This window comes from Chrysemys picta, chromosome 3, assembly GCF_011386835.1.
Source record: "Chrysemys picta bellii isolate R12L10 chromosome 3, ASM1138683v2, whole genome shotgun sequence".
NCBI lineage: Eukaryota > Metazoa > Chordata > Testudines > Emydidae > Chrysemys > Chrysemys picta.
Window position 1 is genome coordinate 82,676,008 of NC_088793.1, and position 20,018 is coordinate 82,696,025.

Below are 20,018 nucleotides of genomic sequence, written 5' to 3' on the forward strand. Positions count from 1 at the left end.
AACTGGTATTTGGCCAAAATACCAGGATTAAAACTGTATTTTGGGAAATAATGTCATGGGATCTGTCATAAACATACAACTAAGGGTAGCATATAATCCCTCTTTACCCTGTAAAGGGTTAATTCCTCTTTTACCTGTAAAGGGTTAAGGAGCTCAGATAACTTGGTTGGCACCTGCCCAAAAAGACCAATAAGGGGAGAAGATACTTTCAAATCTGTGGGGGAAGGTTTTTGTCTGTGTCTTTGTTTTGTTCTCTTTGAGTCAGCAAGAAACCAGGGCAGGAAAAATACATCTCCTTAAGTATATCTGGACTAAGCATCTAGTATTGCAGAAATAGTAAGTAATAGCAAAGAAATGCGTTAGATTATCTTTTGTTTTAGCTTGTGAATTTTCCCTGTGCTAAGAGGGAGGTTTATCCCTGTTTTTGTAACTTCAAAGTTTTGCCTAGAGGGAAAATCCTCTGTTTGGAATCTTTTTGTTACCCTGTAAATTTATCTTCCATCCTGATTTTATAGAGGTGATTCTTTTATCTTTTTTTAAAATAAACTTCTTTTAAGAACCTGATTAGGACACTGAAAAACAAAGACCCAGGGGGGTTAATCTGTGCTCACTTTGTAACCAATTGGTTAGAATATTATTCTCATGCGTCCCCAGGAAAGGGGGTGTAGGGACTTGGGGGGATATTTTGGGGGAGGTAGGGCTCCAAGTAGCCCTCCCTGAATGTTTGTTTAAATCACTTGGTGGTGGCAGCGATATTAAGGGCAAGGAAGGACTTTGTGCCTTGGGGAAGTTTTTAACCTAAGCTGGTAGAAATAAGCTTAGGGGGTCTTTCATGCGGTCCCCACATCTGTACCCTAGAGTTTAGAGTGGGGAGGGAACCCTGACAGGCTCTTTTAATGACCACAAGTGTTGAGGATCTTAGCTTTACATACTTTCTGAATGATGGTACCTTCAGCGTTACAATGCCATCTAGCACCATGCCTGAGTATTGATTCAGTGATGACACAGAACTGAAGTGTGTCACCTCATGAGTCACCAACACCACTTCCTTCACCAGTTGGGTTTTCCTTCAAGGTTTTCTGGCTAAGTGCTGAGTGGGTCAAACAGTGTTTATTAGATTAGACATACTTATAGCCCAAGGTGATATGGCTGCAGGCCAGTGAGAACAGGTTAACTCTCTTAGATAGTCTTCATAATTTAAATACTTTGTATCATTTTCATAGCCCTCTTCTTCACCCTCTCCTAAACAGCAATATCCTTCCTATAGCATTGTGACAGGTATAACCAGTATGTTCAATTCATCTCTGTATGTACTTGATTCCTAATTTTGTAATTTGTTAAATCAGAATTGTGGATCTCTGTCTTAAGCCAAAAAGTATACCTATACTACACAACAGACGATGCTTTGCATAGGAGCTCACAAAGTGAACAGTTCATTTAGGAAAGATGTTACTTAGCCCTCTAGCAACAGAAAAGATGAATTAATTCTGGAGTATTCATTTGTTTGACCAAATGAACAAGGACAATGGAAGAACCCTCTGAAAATTGACAGAGATGGATGTAGTTTGGGAAATTAATTATTAAAGAAGGAAAGAAATTACTTATTACAATGTTCCATAACTTCACATGGGAAGCAGTCCTGATATAATACAAACAAAACAAAACATGCACTTTGACACATTGTAGAGAATTTATTATTTTATAACTGACACCTTTACATCAATGGCAAGAAGGGCTATATCTGAATTTGGTCTCCATAGATAGAGGGCTTTCCTTCTTACGAGTAGGTCAGTTTCAGAGGTAATTCTGATAGGCTCAGATTGAAAGAATGCGTGAGTCTGAAGGAACCAACTTAACTCTTATAGAGGGCATAGGTCATTTTGTTGCTTCTGGCTTTGTCTTCACCACAAAAAGAGGTGTGTTTTTACACCAAGATAACTATCTCACTGTAAAATCCTAGTGGAGATGAGACATAGGTAGTTTTTACTTCAGTGTAGCTAGTTGTGATAAACCAGAGGTGGGGTTATAAGATTGAACTTGACTAGCTATATTGAGAGAGTTTATATCTGTTCCTTGTATCCACTAGTACTTTACACCAAGATAGTCATCTTGCTGTAAAGCACACTTATTTTTTTTTTTTTTTTTTGCCATGAAGGCAAAGTCTCTCTTTACTTTCCTGCGTAACTGAAGTTTAGAGCCATTTGGCACAGTCTCCGTCCCATATACTTAATGTAATTAACTAGGTGGTATTTCATGTTCAGAAGCTAATTACTGTGTCCTAGTATGAATAAAATCTGAGGATGAAGGATGAGATGCTTATAACAAATAGTCCCTGAGATTGAATGCTTCTGAATGCCTTAGAGTTTATTAATCCAGGATATTGCTATTATTTAGTTAACAGGAAGCATCCTTAAATTGTACTCATTTTATTAATGAAACATTCAGATTTTTAAATTACAAAAAATTGGGCTGTGAACCTGCTGAAAAACAAAGTCCCTTTTCATTTCCTCTTCCCCAACCATCATCTCTCATTCTCACCCTCATTTTTTTCCCCTTTACTCTTTTATCTTTTCCTTATCATCCTCTACTTTCTGCCTTATAGGTCAGTAAGGCTTTTCTTCCCAAAGTAACTGCAGTATATTTTTCTTTACATCTTTCAAAACTGAATTGGGGCACTAGCGCTGGTCTGGGATTCTCACAGTATGCATGCAACAAACAATATGAACACACAAATTATACATTTAGGCAACAGAAGCCCTGCTGACCTGGGGGGAAGCAAAGTGGTAGGAGCTGACAGAAGAGAAATCAAGTAAAATGAGTTTTAACCCTTTTTACAAAATGCTCCGCAGTCTGATGGACCCATTTTCTTATATAAACTTCTGAGAATTTTCTACTTGGTTATATGGGCATGAGAGGCCCAAGCAGCCATCTTCTGACTCTTCTTAGCTGAAGCATTTATGAGCAGGGGTCCAGTTGAGCCAATTTGCAGCAACCTAGTACTTTTTCCTGGTGACTGCCATCTTGTGCTCCATAATCTAAGCTTTCAATTTTAAAAAATATAAAAAGCCTCAAGCCTTTCTAGATAAAAGGATAACCTTAAAAACAGATGTCTGCTTGTATATGCAAACAACCTGAAACAATAGCTCTGAGAAGTGTGAACAGAGTCATCCACATCAATGGGTTGCTTCTGAAGTGTAATCATGACAATTTAAATGTCAAATTAAACATGGAGCTTTGGAGACTACAACTCCTTATTTCTCCTCTCTAGCTCCTGCTCTTAAAGGCCATTGCTGAACAGATATGATATAATCAAACTTTGCTTTTTTGTTTGTTGGTTTCCTGAGTTTTCTCCCATCATGCACCCAATAATTTCCAAGATTTTTCCCAACTCACTATTCTATCATACACTAGTTGAGGAACTCTCATTGTGTCTAGTTTTAAATGACCAATAGCCTATGGGAAATATGAAAATACATTTTAAAAAAGGGAAAAGGTCAATAATAATTTTGTCTTCAATATCCAGGCTTGGTAAATAGAAATTGTATTGAAATAATTGTTATAAACATAACAGCAAATATGCAGAACAACATAGTGTTTATGTGCCTGTGGACATGAGGCTTGCTTCAGGGCTTGGCCTGCCCAAATTTACAGAAGTTTTGTGTTTTAGGGTATTGTCATCTTGTTAATGATAAGGTACAATTCAAACAATCTTCACACAAAAATGCTCAGTATAGATATATGTAGACAACTTGAATGGAAGTAACTTGAATGGCGTTCGCTGTTCCAGGCCAATGGGGCCTGCGGGAAACGGTGGGGGCTGATGTATATAGTTACTTGAAACCTGAAATCAAACAATCCATTATAAAATCTGGGAACAAGAAAAGAGAAGCAGTATAACTCATATTGCTTACTATCATGGTACCCTGAAGACTGCATATTTCAAAATCTGAATATATAATTTAAAGTTAACCATCCATTCCTGGAATGAAAGGACAGTTGCTCATACTGAAAGAGCCCAATTGTAATAAATGTTTTCCTTTCCACTTCAATCTCAGTGGAATCTTAATAGACAGCTTTTGAAAGCTAGATTTCCATTTCTAGATTTATAACTGGTACCGTTACTTATAGTGGCATCTTGAAAAAGACTATTTTAAAATTCTCTAGTATGAATTTGGAATAATTTTCTAAGTATGCTAAATGTTTATATTACTGAAGTTCAGAAAAATAGTAATGATCCTTTAGTTGCAATTGCTGTGATGCACAATTCCCCATTAAATTATAGATAAAGTCGCACTCCCTGTTTCAGAGTCTTGTAAATTATTTTCTTGAGGCAGGCAGCTCATTGTTTTTCTGCTAAAGACTAGGGTTTCGGTTGGGCTTAGCACAAGTGAGATTGAGTTGGTTAGTACAACACCAGTTGTTTTTCCTTGTTGTTATAAAACCACTACATAATTTGGCTCATCGCATAATCTCTGTTCAGAAGAGCACCTGCACTGAAATAAAAGGGCGTTGATTGTCAGGATTTTGGTGCATTGACAAAGTGGTGTGATAGGCTTGCTCAGTATCTGCCCACACTCTGGCTCTCTTGCAGTGTGTATCTTCTTCTCACTTTCTCATGCGCACTATATCAAATTAAATGACACCCAGTTGAATATGATTTTTGAAACTGGGACTCAGTCTCAGCAAAAATAATTAGCGTCACAGGAGATTTTAAAGAATAAAGTAATTCAGATTATACTAGTTTTTCAGATATCCATTTTAATAAAAAAAACCCACCAATGCTCAAATAATACTGCAGAGGGAAAGAATTTCATAAATGTGTCCATGTAGATAAAAAGTTAAATGAGCATTACTTCTGACCTTAAAGTCTATGAGACATGTCACTGATGCACAAATATTTCTTCAGGTATATCCCTGAATATGGGAATAACTTGATCCATGGATAGAAAAGAGTACAGGAAGCAGTACTACTATGTGGTATTGTGGTAGTAAAGGTGGTACTTCTAGGAATATCATCAAATCATGGTGGGTCAATAATAACAAACGTGGAGAAGCAGCATGGGTTACAAGAATGAGTGACAAGTATCAGAGGGGTAACCGTGTTAGTCTGAATCTGTAAAAAGCAACAGAGGGTCCTGTGGCACCTTTAAGACTAACAGGAATGAGTGAGAGATTTGAGTCACAACTCCTGACTCCTCTCTCCTTGGTCAAATTACTTCACCTCACTGCCTTATTTTCTCCATATGTTTTGTTGAGCTATTCACCTACCTAGCTGGGGGTGGAGGGCTAGGGGTTGTGAAGATTATTGTTCATACAATGCTTTGAACACATAAAGCACCATAAACATTTCAAGTTTATTATTACTGTGATATCCAAGAGTAGTTGAGTGTAGATTTATGCACAGTACAGCCAGAGTATGATGATCTAGTTCAGCAAGTGTGAAGAGTAGGTACAAGTCAACTCATTAGGTGGAGGATCATATCTATGCATGTATTTGTACAGTGCCTGATACTATAGGGCTCTGACCCTGATTGGGGCCTTTGGATGCTACCATAATAAGTAGTAATACTAAAAAGGGCTCCAATTTGTTTCACTCCTACATTGGGTATCAATTAACTGTCATATCTTCTGTGTCAAGTCATTTGATTATAGTAAATGTAGAAAACTTTCTAGATAGCTGCAAAGATTAAACTTTTGAATAATTAAGTTTTCATTACAAGAGACTATTTATACAATTAAAATATGTTTTGTTCTCCAATATTGTGAGTAGGAAAATTACAACAAAAAAATCCAGATGTACTTGTAAGAACAGTTGAGTAACTAAAAATCTGACTGTAGACACCTACTCACTATCTCTGCCTCACCTAAACTCAATGGTATACTTAAGGAGGGATAGTGGAATCACATGGCTGTGGTACAGTGGTCATGGGTAGGATTTATTTAGTATTTGGATGAATCTTGCACCACAGTGAATGTGCCACCCAGTGGCAAACTTTATAACATCTATATGACTGTAATTCAAAAATCATAACTGAGGATATAGAGAAGAGAATTTTGGGCACATAGAACATTGGAATGACTTCTGGGATGACATTTTTTTTTTATTTGATGGTCGCTACTGACACAGAAGGGGTACTGGCCTCCTGAAAAATAGTAACTGGTAGGGTTAGTTAGGTGAACTTTAAACTAGGGGATAAAGGGAAGGCTTGACTAACTCAAATAATCTAGCAGATAATCGAATATTAGAAGATGCAGCTCTTCCGAAACAAAATTAAAGAAGTGTATGAATATTCTAAAGTATTTGTACACCAAAGCAAAGCATGTGGGCAACAAACAAAAAGAACTAAAAAAGCTACTAAAGGATGGTGATTCTGGTGGGATGGTTCTTCTAATGAGAAGGTCAGTATAGATTTGTACAATCTACATAGTAGAAATGGAAAGGGAAGAAAAGGTGGAGTGATGGTGTTATGTCATATGTATTTACAATTTACAGCACATTAGATGAATTTGCAATTTTTTATTGCAACAGAAAGAGTTTTAAACTGCTTACACAAAGCCATTGTATAACAGAGCAAGGAGGTAATAGTCCTCTATGTAGGTCTGATGTGACTGCACCTCAGGAGTGAAAGTAGGCCAGTATAGCATACAAGAAAGAAGCCGGTACTGGCCCGTGTGCAGCCGACGTTAAAGCACTGCCGCAGCCTCTTTTGCCCTCCTCTAGGCCAGAGCCCCAGGCGGCGTGGGCCAGGCAGTGCGAATGGGCTGGCTGGGGGAGGCTGACCCCAGTCCTGCCTCTTCCCCCTGAGGCCCCACCCCTTCCAGTGGTCTGGAGCTGGGCCCCCATACTGATAAGAGATTAATATTACTTTCATCCCTGCTGCACCTGGAAATTTGTGTTCAGCTCTGGGCACCTAATTATTGGAAAGATACTGACAAATTGGAGATAATTCAGAGAAGAGCAAGAAAAATGAGAGATGAAGCTGGAGCAATTGAAGTTAAAGAGTTTGCTAAGAGGGGACTACAAGAGAAACATGGTTAAATCCTACAAATATTTAAAAAGTGAGAATTCAGCAATCAGAGGGAAGAATTATTTAGTTGCACAGTGGAGTATTACTAAGAATAATAATATAAAATTAAGAACATTTAGGTTGAGTATCAGAAAAATCTTTGCTGTAAAATCCATGGGCAAAAGACTGTCAAGTGACCAATAGGAAATTATCCTTCCATGTCAGGGAGATGAGACCATAGGCCCTTTACGTCTCTAGGTTCTTTGAAAATGCAGGTAAAAAGTTATATATTTATGAATCTACAATTTGGCCACTAGGTGGCAGAGTTTTGGTAGAGTGTTCAGACTTTACTGTGACTGCTTGTTGTTATTGTACTTTGGAGTTATGGTAAACTCAGGAATCATACAGACTAGAATTCTGTCTCTCTTACTTAGTTTTCCTTAAACAAATAAGTATAGCAAGTATCTGTCACTTGCACTACAAAACTAGTATGCCTATCACCCAATTATTTATCATTTCCGAACATCTTCACTTATATCTTCCAAATTATAACTACATTCAAACCTGAGGAATTAGGGGTAGGAATTGTGTGTGTATGTGTTTCCTTTCATGTTTCATAAAAATCAATCCAGATTAGGAGTTAGACATATGTAAAAAAGATCTAATGGGCATAGCCTGAAGACTGTGCTATTAAATAACAGACAGTACGTGTCCGAGTAGTGTAAACTGATAATCTACCGCTATAAAAATTGTGAAGGTTGCCAGCCTATTATATATTATTAATTTATGAGTAAAACAATGATCCATTTTTTTATATGAGCAGTTTGCCATGTATTTTTGTTTTCAATATTCATTTAACTAAAGGTTTACTATCAGTCTTTTCAGAATGTGAATTAAAATGTTTGAAGTGTTCATTTCTATTATCTTAAATACTTTTATTCTTTTTAAATGTTTACAAAACAAAAAAGTCATTATGGGAAGGTTGGAACTGCTAGGCTAAAGGGTAATGTCTCTAACATACACCTCTTATTTCAATTTATATATAATGGCTTGTGATCATTGTATCTGTTGTTCAGTAGTAATTTATTAGCAAACAGAATTTTCTGTCTCTGTAAAGCTTCTCGCATCTCCTCTCAAAGCCTTTTACAGAGTGCTTCTTCATGCTTTGCAGCAAAGTCATGTCACAGCATAGAATAGGATATTAGGATTAGAAGGGACCTCCGGAGGTCATCTAGTCCAACCCCCTGCTCAAAGCAGGACCAATCCCCACACATATTTTTTGCCCCAGATCCCTAAATGGCCCCCTCAAGGATTGAACTCACAACCCTGGGTTTAGCAGGCCAATGCTCAGCAAGCTCTTCTTTTGAGGTGTTGCTGTCAGGGGTTATAAGCCTACTGGGGTTTAACTGCCAAGACCTTTCTTGCTGTTCTGCCTCTGCTCCAGTTCCACTGCTGTAAAATTGATTGGATTATTATTTTATTATAATTTTGATTAATTATGCAACAAGATGTCTCCCTCTCAGTACCCTGGCTCAGATAAGCACCCATCCCATGCTCTGGGTGCCTTTAGTATAATTAACTTTACAATCTTATATTCAGACATGTTATAGCAAGTAATAAACTCCTCACCTTCCTATAAACACCTTGCCCCCCATTTCTCCTGATTAAAAAACCTCCACCCTGGGTGTCTGAGACAATAGATGAGCCTTGCAAACATCTGTGAGGATTTGGTAACCTTCATGACATGTTGCAAATATTGTTTTTTTTCTCCCAAGCATTTGGGATTTTGACAGACCAAGACAGGAAGTGTATTCCAGAATTGAGAAGATTTCTGGGAGAATATCCTGCTAGCTGTTTCCCTGCTGTTTATAAGAAAGGAAGGTAGCTTGACTATTTCTGAGGATCTAAACTGTGGCTGTGTGGCATGGGGCGAGAGACCATCTCTCATGTAACCTGGTCTTTAAATCACTCAGGGATTTAAAAGTTTAAACCATCACCTTGTGTTCACTCAGAAACTCAAAGAGTAGCTCTTGAATATCTGACATTGTTTACTCCTGGTGTGAAGCTCCATTCAGTACGCATGCTACCATATTTTCCACCAGCCCTAGTATTTGAGTGGCTTAAAGATGCATTCCCAGGTATTTGTTTGAGGTGAAAACAGCATCTGAAATAAACGCAATTGCCTCATCAATAGGTGATAAAACAGCTTCTTGGCTACAGCTGCTTAGGCTCCAATAGCAGCCTCAGGCCTAATCAAGGCCCTAAACTTCAAACCTGAATCACAAATGGTGACCTCCCTCCTTCTGCCAGAGGTGAACATACTTCTTGTGGGGGAATTCTGCGTCACTCCGTGTGCGCAGAATTCATGTCCCCCTGCAGATTTCTTTGCTTTCCTGCAGAAAAATGACTTCTGACAGGGAAGCAAAAGGAAGCCGCAAGAGTGGTCACACGCCCGTCCCTGGCAGCGCCGGCAGGTTGGTTTAGGCAGTGTCTACATGGGGGCTTAGGTTGAGTTAAATTGACACCTGAGACATGTAGTTTTCACATCCTGGGGTGACCTAGATAGGTCAACCTAAGTTTTAGATGTAGACCAGGCTTAAGAATTTAGCAGTGGAAGCATATCCTGGACTTCATTTTATTAGCATTTATTAAATACCCAATGTTTTCTCTCCTTTCAGATACTCTGACATACCAGATAGACACTATGTTGCTCAAGAAAACCAGTTGTCTTCAATACCATGTCCAGATCCGCAGTTTTCTCAAACTCCCTCAGCAATTTCAATATCTATAACTTCATTACCAACAATGTCAAGAAAGGTAAGGGGGAATCAAAAACATTTAATTAGAGGAGATGACAATTTTGGAGAAAAAGGAATAACATTTAATGTATTCTTAACTTTATTTTTAAAAAAAAACTTGTTTGTGAATTCTTGCAACTTAGCAAATGAGTATTATACATTGTAATAACTGGGAATAAATTCTACTGGGGTTGTGTGTGAAATGGCTTGAGGAGATCGTCCACAGAGATACACAGACCATATAACTTTTTTCCCTTTTAGATTGTATTTTCATGAAATATGTATAAGCCAACAAATAACATAGGTAAAATAAAGTGACACTCACCTACGCTAATACATTAACTAACTGACATGCACTGTTTCCTGTAAAAGGTAAAGCTTTTCCAGGGAAGGAAAGTAGGGAGTGCATTTGCTTTTCTCATGTTCGTTTTCTCCAGTAGTGTTACTCATCTATTTGTCATAAGTATTGTTGCATGCCAGCAAACTGGTGGAAAGAAAGATGCTAATTATTTCTGTCTAGTGTGAGAACTATGTTTCAGCTACTAGATTACAAGTCAAGGTTGTGTAATACCTTTCTTGTCATAACTTATTTTAAAACTATCTGGCTCAGCATAGAAACTAACTTTCCCATAAACAGAAGTGAACAGCAGACTATTAGTTGAAGAAAATTGAATTTTCCTAGTTGTAGTACTAATATATATCTAAGGTTCATAGTGTGTTTTTAAAGGCCAGAAACAGCTATTTTGATCATAGTCCAGGGGGTGGGCAACCTGAGCCTGAGAAGGAGCCAGAATTTACCGATGTACATTGCCAAAGACCCACAGTAATACGTCAAAAGCCCTCCATCAGCTCCTCCCCCCCCACACTCCCAGTGGCAGCCATGCTGATCAGCACCTCCCCCTCCTTCCCTGCACCTCCCAATCAGCTGTTTCATGGTGTGCAGGAGGCTCTGAGGGAGAGGGGGGAGAAGCGAAGGTACTGCAACCTCAGGGGAGGTGCCGGGAAGGGGTGGAGTGGGGGCAGAGCCAGGAGTTGAGCAGTGAGCACTCCCTGGCACATTGGAAAGTTGGCGCCTGTAGCTCCTGCTCTGGAGTCAGTGCCTATTCAAGGAGCTGTGTATTAACTTCTGAAGAATCGAATGTGGCTCTGGAGCCACAGGTTGGCCACCCCGATCTAGTCTGACCACTGGCATAACACTAGGCCATAAGAATTCACCCAGTAATTTCTGCATGAGGGCCATAACTTGTGTTTGAGTAGTAGCATATTATTTACATCCAGTTATGACTTACACTGCAAATGATGGAAAACCCGACATATCCCATGTTGTCTTCAACAGGCTATTTCTATATATGTTTCTGTGGAAACATACAGATAAAATATATAATTCTGCCTGGCCCCATTTTGAAACAGCAAAATCATGCCTTATCAGGCGATAAAATCAATATTGCTCTAAAAGCCAGCTTGAGACTTAATTTTGGAGTAGAACAGAATGTCTCTACTTGTGGCATCACTGTTTTTGAGAGATTTTAGTGTACTAACTTCATAGAAAACAGCTACTGTGAAATTAAATATCAGATTACTGTCTTGCAGGATGAGAGAGTGATAAAAATTTAATATTTAATAAGTATTTGTTTACTGTTTACAAGTTTTGATATTTTGTTCCCTTTTTGGAACACTGCTGTACCTAGATATGAAAACTGCCAAGTCAGTTGTTAATACCTGGCTGGGCATTAACATCAGTTAAAACGTTGGGATTTCGTTCTTCACATGGAACCCAATCTTGTATTTAACAAAAACAAAAAAAAAGACCTTGCAACTGAAACACCCGAAAAAGTTACAAAGGAGGTCCAATCATCTTATCTTTTAATTGTTATATAACAAAATGGAGACATGATTGACCAAAGTTATGATTGTAATTTAAATTACAAAAGTCAAGAAATTGAATTTTATATTTTTGGCAGGAATCAGTCAACTCCCATGCGTGTATGTAACAGTTTTGTATTATTGAGGTTAGTCTTCAAATGTCATTAATATACTTAAGGGGTGTGTGTTTGATTCAGATTTCAGTTACATTAGTATAAATCAGGAATAATACCATTGAAATTAATGGAGGCGCACAAGAGGAAAATTAGTGAGATTAGAATCATTAATATAAGCTACGGTTATGGGAACCATAACCAGAATTTTTCTATTCTACAGTGAGTTGTTAACCACAATGCTGGTGTAACAGTTTGTCAATGATTTTCCTTTAAAAAAAATCTCAAAACAATCGAGCAAGTGATTGATTGCATATAAAATAACGACACCAGCCTCCTTGAGTCCTAGAACAAAGATCTCACTTGTCCTGGTACATGGAAAAGGAGCCAAGCAAGCAAGTGGCAAAGAGCAAGTTCATCAGTCAATATCATACTATTGTTTTTTGGGCTCCAGTTAAACCCTGAGAACAGAGTGATAGAGATATCTTTACCTATTAAGCTCACCTCCCACCTTTGTTTTTTGCCATGGTTGTTGGCAAAGCCAAAGACTTTATCAAAACCAACAAACAGTAATACATAATAAATTGGAATTCAAGCCAGCAACTTAATAGGGATTAGAATGAATTTTAATACACAAAGCACTCCTCTTTTTTTAGGGAAATTATTTCCTTGATTCAAAGTGAAGGTTATTTGAATAATTTGTCAGCTAGTTCATAAATAAAAAGAATAATTCATCACAAAATCTAATATTTGTTCTTTTCATGCTGCCAATTTGTACCGATGAAAGTGTCAGTTGTGTAATTCTGTACAAGCAAAAGGCAAGGGTTAGGGGACTGAAAATGCATTATATATAATACAGAGTAGATCTCTACTAATTCATGTGGGTAACTAGGAGATCCATTGAAAATTAATGTGCAAACTAGCAATAACCCCTCCAAGAATAATGCATCATAGAATGTCTTTTTTTTTTCATTCAGTTTGTTGGTTCTACTTTAGGTTTATTATATTATGTATTAATAAGTATTTTATAAAATTAATGATGTTTTAGAGACTTCAGAATAACCCTAATTTTTGCTTAGATATAGGGCGGTCGGCCTTTTGCCATTTTTGTGCAAATAGTAGTGTGTGGATGAGGAAAATCCTACTGAATAACAAATTTCGATAAGTAGTAACATTCATTTCTACAAACTACTACAGGAGTCTGCAAGTGAAGCTGGGTTTTTTCCTTTCCATGCATCCTCAGTAATAAAGATTCTTCAGAACAAATTCTGCCCTTTGGTACCTCTGTGAAACCCTGTTTTGCTCACTGGACTTGCACAGGAGGAGCTATTTGATTTCAATGAGATTGCACAGATCAAGTGAGGGCAGAATTTGTCCCAGCTCACAAGCATTTGAAGTAGAATCTGAGTTTTTTAGACCCTAGACCATACACGCTGGAAAAAGCTGTTCTGCATTTGAGTTAAGCTAATTCAGTTGAACTAGCCTGATTGGAGACCCAGTGCTCATGTAGACAAACCTTTAAGATTGCCTGAGCCGATCATTTTGTAGCCTAATCTACATGAAATTTACCGTTTTGCTATTTTTTTTTTTTTAAGTTAACAGGAACTGTGTACTTCATTGTAAATGAAATAGACTAGGAAAGAACTCCCTGAATGTTTGATTCACTCATCTCACTCCTAATGAATAAATCCCCTCTACGGCCATGTCATGGACAAAAACAAGTATTTTTTCAGTCAGATTAACTCAGCAGTGACAAAATGGTGGCCAAGTATAATTAGGGAGCTGCATCCTAGAGTAGCACGGAACCTACGTTATATAATGGTCAGGTCACATCATGTTAAACTATGTGTACATTGATATTAAGAGAGGATTTTCAATTGAGTTAGCTTAACTTGACTGAAAAAAAGATATATTTATTTTTTGGTCCATCTAGACCTACCTGGTCCTAGAGTGGGGTTTTACTTCATTGAGAATGAAATGAATACATTGAACATTCAGGGAGTTCTTTCTTAGTTTTTCACAATATGCACACAGTTCCTGCTGTTCACTTTGAACAAAGGTTGCAAAAACCATAAAGTGAGGCAATTGCACCTTAACAACTCCAGCTAAGACACCTAGTTCTAAGCTACTTTTTTAGGAGTAGCCACTCTCTTCCTACCTCCATGTATCTTACTTTACAAACACCTGGTAGGTTTGCAAACTTTCTACTCACACAAAACCGACCACCCTCGACCCGCCCCTCCTCTGAGGCCCCACCCATGCCTTGCCCCTTCTCCTGCTCACTCCATTTCCCCCCCTCCCCCCTGTTGCTCGCTCTCCCCATCCTCCCTCCCTCACTCATTTTCACCGGGCTGGCTCCGGGCGCTGGGTTGTAGGAGGGGGGTGAGGGCTTCGGTTGGGGGTGGGGCCAGAAATGAGGCGTTCAGAGTGCAGGAGGGGGCTCCAGGCTGAGGCAGTGGGTTGGGATGCAAGAGGAGGTGCGGGCTCCAGCTGGAGGTTCGGGCTCTGGGGTGGGGCCAGGGATGAGGGGTTTGGGGTGCAGGAGGGGTGTCTGGGCTGGGGGCGTGCAGCTGAGGGTTTTGGAGAATGGGAGGAGGCTCCGGGCAGGGGGTTGGGGTGTGGGAGGAGGTATGGACTCCGGGCTGGGGGTGCAGGTTCCAGGGTGGGGCCAGAAATGTGGGGTTCAGGGTGCAGGAAGGGGCTCCAGGCTGGGGCAGGAGGTTGGAGTGTGGGCTCCGGCTGGGGGTACAAGCTCTGATGTGGGGCTTGGGGTGCAGGAGGGTGCTCCAGGCTGGAATCAAGGGGTTTGGAGTGCAGGAGGGGGCTCTGGGATGAGGTAGGGGTGTGGGGGCTCTGGATGAGGGTGCAGACTCTGGGGTGGGGCTGAGGGGTCTGGGGTGTAGGAGGGTGCTCTGGGCTGGGACTGAGGGGTTCGGAGGGCAGGAAAGGGATCAGGTTTGGGGCAGGGGGTTGGGTCATGGGGGGGGTGTGGAAATGAGGGCTCCGGCTGGGGGTGTGGTCTCTGGGTTGGGGAACCTTTTTTCTGTCACGGGCCATTAACCCACAGAAAAAAAATCAATTGCAGGCCACTCACCTGCCCGGGGGATGGGGAGGCTCAGGGCTTCCCCCTGCAGTGGGGCAAGCTGGCGATTTTGGCTCCAGCCCCGTGGGGAGCGGGGGTGTGGAGGCACGGGGCTTTCCCCTGCAGCGGGATGAGCTGGCACTTGTGGCCCCTACCCCGCGGGGAGTGCTGCTGGCCGGATAAAATTAACCACAGGGCTGGATCCGGCCCGCATGCCTTAGGTTCCCCACCCCTGCTTACGCGTAGGAGCCAGAGTGGGGACATGACGGCTGCTTACCGGGAGCCGCGCAGAGCTGTGCAGCGATGCCAACCGGACAGTCAACAGCCTGGTCAGCAGTGCTGACCAGAGGCACTAGAATCCCTTTGCGACTGGGTGCTCCGGTTGAAATCCAGACACCTGGTCACCGTCACCCTAGTACCTGGTAACATCAGCCTCAATGTCTTAACCACCATCCCCTTAGGTAAGTGCCTCCTAAGGCTGGTCTACTTAGATTGGTATAGCTACATTTTTCAGGTGTGAAAAATCTATACCACCGTGACATGGTTAAGCCGACCTAACTCCCAGTATAGACAGTGCTAGATCAATGGAACAATTCTTCCACCAACTTAGCTACCACCTCTCAGGGATTACCTACGCCAACAGAAGAATCTCCTGTTGTTGTAGGTATTGTCTACACTGAAGCGCTACAGCGGTGCAACTTCAGCAGTACAGCTGTAGCATTTCAAGTGTAAACAAGCCCTCAGACACATGATCAGATGTCTGTTCAAAGCTCTCTGTGGCTTCTCTGTCTAGATAAGAGAGTTCCCACACCTACCTTCCATGTAAAGAGAGCCACTGCCTTTAGCTCAAAGGCTCAATATTAAGCTGATGAATATTTAACTAAGGTAATTGGGCGGACTACAATTAGCACTTGAGCTGGGTGTGGCTGCATAAGCTAGACCATTCTGATCAATGTCAGATTCTTTTTAGAATAAAATGTCACATTACTACGTTTTGTCATATGTTACTACCAAGGCTAATTTATTTCAAAATAAATGTCAGCAAATGCATCTGTAACAATACAGACAAAAGATTCAGGAAATGTTATCTGACAAATAGTTTCCTTACTAGTCATATTAGTACATCTATATGGCTCCACATAGCAGATGACAATACTAATATTTCCATGTATGTCAAGCACAGAAGACTTTAAGGGTCTACACAGCAAAGAAAAAAAACTCATCTAGCTTGTGCAATTTGACTGAATGGCTTTTTCATTGCTGTGCAGACTTCTGGGCTCGGAGTAAAGCCGGAGCTCTGGGACCCTCCCATCCTGCAGCGTCTCACATGCATGCCCAGCCCCGCCACTCAATGCAGATATAGGGCAAGCAGGCTCAGCCCAGCAGGATCCAAGTGTGGAGGGGCTTAGTGTGGGGTGATTGAGATGTGGGGTCAGAGGATTCTGTGTGGGGCAACCTGGGTGCAGGCACCTTGGTGAGAAGGGGGGGATCGGGGATTCCAGGTGAAGACAGTTTGGAGCTCAGCGGGGTGTTCTGGGGCTCAGTGATGGGGGTTGGATGCTGGGGAAGTGGGGTTTGGGGGTCTGGGTGCATGAAGGTTGCTCTCCATACAGTGACACACCTCCTCCTCTCCCCACCTCCCCCGGCTAGGAGTGATGGGGGAAGGAAACAGGAGAATACAGAGCTGCCTGCAGCCAGCGGAGGCTCCTGTGGGTGCGTCTGACCCAGCCCTGGCTGCTTCATGCAAGGGAAGAGGAAGTCCCATCATGCCCCTTCCCTCCCCCCAACACCAGCCCAGCCGGGACTAGCTGCTGGATCCTGGCGCATGATACGATCCACCAGCTCGGGTGTCCCCAGCCCTGCCTCTCCCCGGCTCCTGGTGCACCGCGATAGCAAGGGAGAGGAATAGAGTCTCACATGCACGCCCAGCCCCGCCCCTGAGGCGGTGATTCACGTCTCCCCTGGCTACTCCTGATGCCTGAACCAGATACGCCTGCTTGGGACCACTGCCCAGGAGGGGAGCATTAATCAGTTATTCAGCAAGGAAAGAGTAAACGTTGTGGGGGACATTAATTCTGTGTTTGTGCAGTGGCACAGAATTCCCCCAAGAGTATAAGCCTAAATTCAGTACCAGGCAAATTGATTGAAACTATAGTAAAGAACAGAATTATTAGACACATAAAGGAACACAGTATGTTGGGGAAGAGTCAACATGGCTTTTGTAAAGGGAAATCATGCCTCACCCATCTATTAAAGTTCTTTGAGGGTATCAACAAGCATGTGGACAAAGGGTGATCCAGTAGATACAGTGTATGTGGACTTTCAGGAAGCTTCTGACAGGGTCCCTCAAAGGTTCTTAAGTAAACTAAGCAGTCATGGGATAAGAGGGAAGATTCTCTTGTGGACCAATAACTGGTTAAAAGATAGGAAACAAAGGGTAAGAATAAATGGTCAGTTTTCACAGTGGAGACAGGTAAATAGTGGGGTCTGTACTGTGACCTGTGCTGTTCAACATCTTCATAAATTATCTGGAAAAGGGGATGAACGGTTTTGTTGCTGAGATGGGGAGAGATTAGCGTAACGCTGTGGCTGTCATTATCAAAGTCCACTGTGAGCCTCAACAACCATTACGCCCCCACCCCACCTCAGAGAAGATAAAGCACTCACTAAATGATTTTGTTGTTCTTTTTAATCTGCGTGCCACACAGCTTTTGGAGCAGTCTGGTTCCTCCTTTGTGTCCAAGTTGGCCATATGCTGTGTCAGAGTTAAAGCAGGATGAGGGGTTTGTTCCTGCAATTCCCAAAAAGGTAAAGGAAAAAGCTGCCCAGGGTCCTTCTGGATGTCAGGAACCTGAACAGAATTGCCCAAAACTCCATTGGCTTAACATCCAATATCACCAGCTTTTGTATTATAAATACCTGTAATATATTTTGTGATTCAATATTTTGCCTTAATTTAATTGGGTTAATTCATGTACTTGTTAGTCAGTCATTCGCAATGGGTCTCTGCAGCTGAGATTACCCAGTATGGCCTCAGGTCTTGCCACAGCCTCATTTTACATCTCACCTCCAATAGACCACTACATCTGGTGTTTTCACAATACTGCTCCCCTTCTGAGTGTGGTTGTTACCATAAAACAATACTCAAAGCCTTTACACCCTCGTCCCCAGGCTCGATTAGTTCTTTCAGTTGCAACACCCATACAGCCCTCACAGGTCCAGCTGAGTACCCCCTCTTGGTCATTCACCAGGCTGCTGTGCACAGACAATCCAGGAAGTTGCACAGACAATCCAGGAAGTTTTTGGAAAGTGTAGGGAACAATTTCCTGGCGCAAGTGCTGGAGGAACCAACTAGGGGCAGAGCTCTTCTAGACTTACTGCTCACAAACCGGGAAGAATTAGTAGGGGAAGCAAAAGTGGATGGGAACCTGGGAGGCAGTGACCATGAGATGGTCGAGTTCAGGATCCTGACACAAGGAAGAAAGGAGAACAGCAGAATACAGACTCTGGACTTCAGAAAAGCAGACTTTGACTCCCTCAGGGAACTGATGGGCAGGATCCCCTGGGAGAATAACATGAGGGGGAAAGGAGTCCAGGAGAGCTGGCTGTATTTTAAAGAATCCTTATTGAGGTTGCAGGAAAAAACCATCCCGATGTGTAGAAAGAATAGTAAATATGGCAGGTGACCAGCTTGGCTAAACAGTGAAATCCTTGCTGATCTTAAAAGCAAAAAAGAAGCTGACAAGAAGTGGAAGATTGGACAAATGACCAGGGAGGAGTATAAAAATATTGCTCAGGCATGCAGGAGTGAAATCAGGAAGGCCAAATCACACTTGGAGTTGCAGCTAGCAAGAGATGTTAAGAGTAACAAGAAGGGTTTCTTCAGGTATGTTAGCAACAAGAAGAAAGTCAAGGAAAGTGTGGGCCCCTTACTGAGTGAGGGAGGCAACCTAGTGACAGAGGATATGGAAAAAGCTAATGTACTCAATGATTTTTTTGCCTTTGTCTTCACGAACAAGGTCAGCTCCCAGACTGCTGCACTGGGCAGCACAGTATGGGGAGAAGGTGACCAGCCCTCTGTGGAGAAAGAAGTAGTTTGGGACTATTTAGAAAAACTGGACGAGCACAAGTCCATGGGGCCCGATGCGCTGCATCCGAGGGTGCTAAAGGAGTTGGCGGATGTGATTGCAGAGCCATTGGCCATTATCTTTGAAAACTCATGGAGATCAGGGGAGGTCCCGGATGACTGGAAAAAGGCTAATGTAGTGCCCATCTTTAAAAAAGGGAAGAAGGAATATCTGGGGAACTACAGGCCAGTCAGCCTCACCTCAGTCCCTGGAAAAATCATGGAGCAGGTCCTCAAGGAACCAATTCTGAAGCACTTAGAGGAGAGGAAAGTGATCAGGAACAGTCAGCATGGATTCACCAAGGGCAAGTCATGCCTGACTAACCTAATTGCCTTCTATGATGAGATAACTGGCTCTGTGGATGAGGGGAAAGCAGTGGATGTGTTATTCCTTGACTTTAGCAAAGCTTTTGATACGGTCTCCCACAGTATTCTTGCCAGCAAGTTAAAGAAGTATGGGCTGGATGAATGGACTATAAGGTGGATAGAAAGCTGGCTAGATTGTCGGGCTCAATGGGTAGTGATCAATGGCTCCATGTCTAGTTGGCAGCCGGTTTCAAGCAGAGTGCCCCAAGGGTCGGTCCTGGGGCCGGTTTTGTTCAATATCTTCATTAACGATCTGGAGGATGGCGTGGACTGCACTCTCCGCAAGTTTGCAGATGACACTAAACTGGGAGGAGTGGTAGATACGCTGGAGGGTAGGGATAGGATACAGAGGGACCTAGACAAATTAGAGGATTGGGCCAAAAGAAACCTGATGAGGTTCAACAAGGACAAGTGCAGAGTCCTGCACTTAGGACGGAAGAATCCCATGCACTGTTACAGATTAGGGACCGAGTGGCTGGGCAGCAGTTCTGCAGAAAAGGACCTAGGGGTTACAGAGGACGAGAAGCTGGATATGAGTCAACAGTGTGCCCTTGTTGCCAAGAAGGCTAACGGCCTTTCGGGCTGTATAAGTAGGGGCATTGCCAGCAGATCGAGGGACGTGATCGTTCCCCTCTATTCGACATTGGTGAGGCCTCATCTGGA

The 20,018-nt window shown here is 41.8% G+C and overlaps 1 protein-coding gene across 3 annotated transcripts in view; it reads left to right on the forward strand.

Moving 5' to 3' along the window:
• Positions 1-20,018, forward strand: part of CRYBG1 (crystallin beta-gamma domain containing 1) — a 165,535-nt gene that overhangs the window by 60,698 nt on the left and 84,819 nt on the right. For 2 of the 3 annotated variants that reach the window (XM_065588289.1, XM_024102469.3), the window contains exon 2: positions 9,686-9,824. In XM_065588289.1, coding sequence (XP_065444361.1) covers positions 9,686-9,824 — 139 coding nt within the window. Of the gene's footprint in view, positions 1-8,788; positions 8,889-9,685; positions 9,825-20,018 lie in introns of those variants that run through there. The other variant, XM_065588291.1, reaches the window with a different exon arrangement.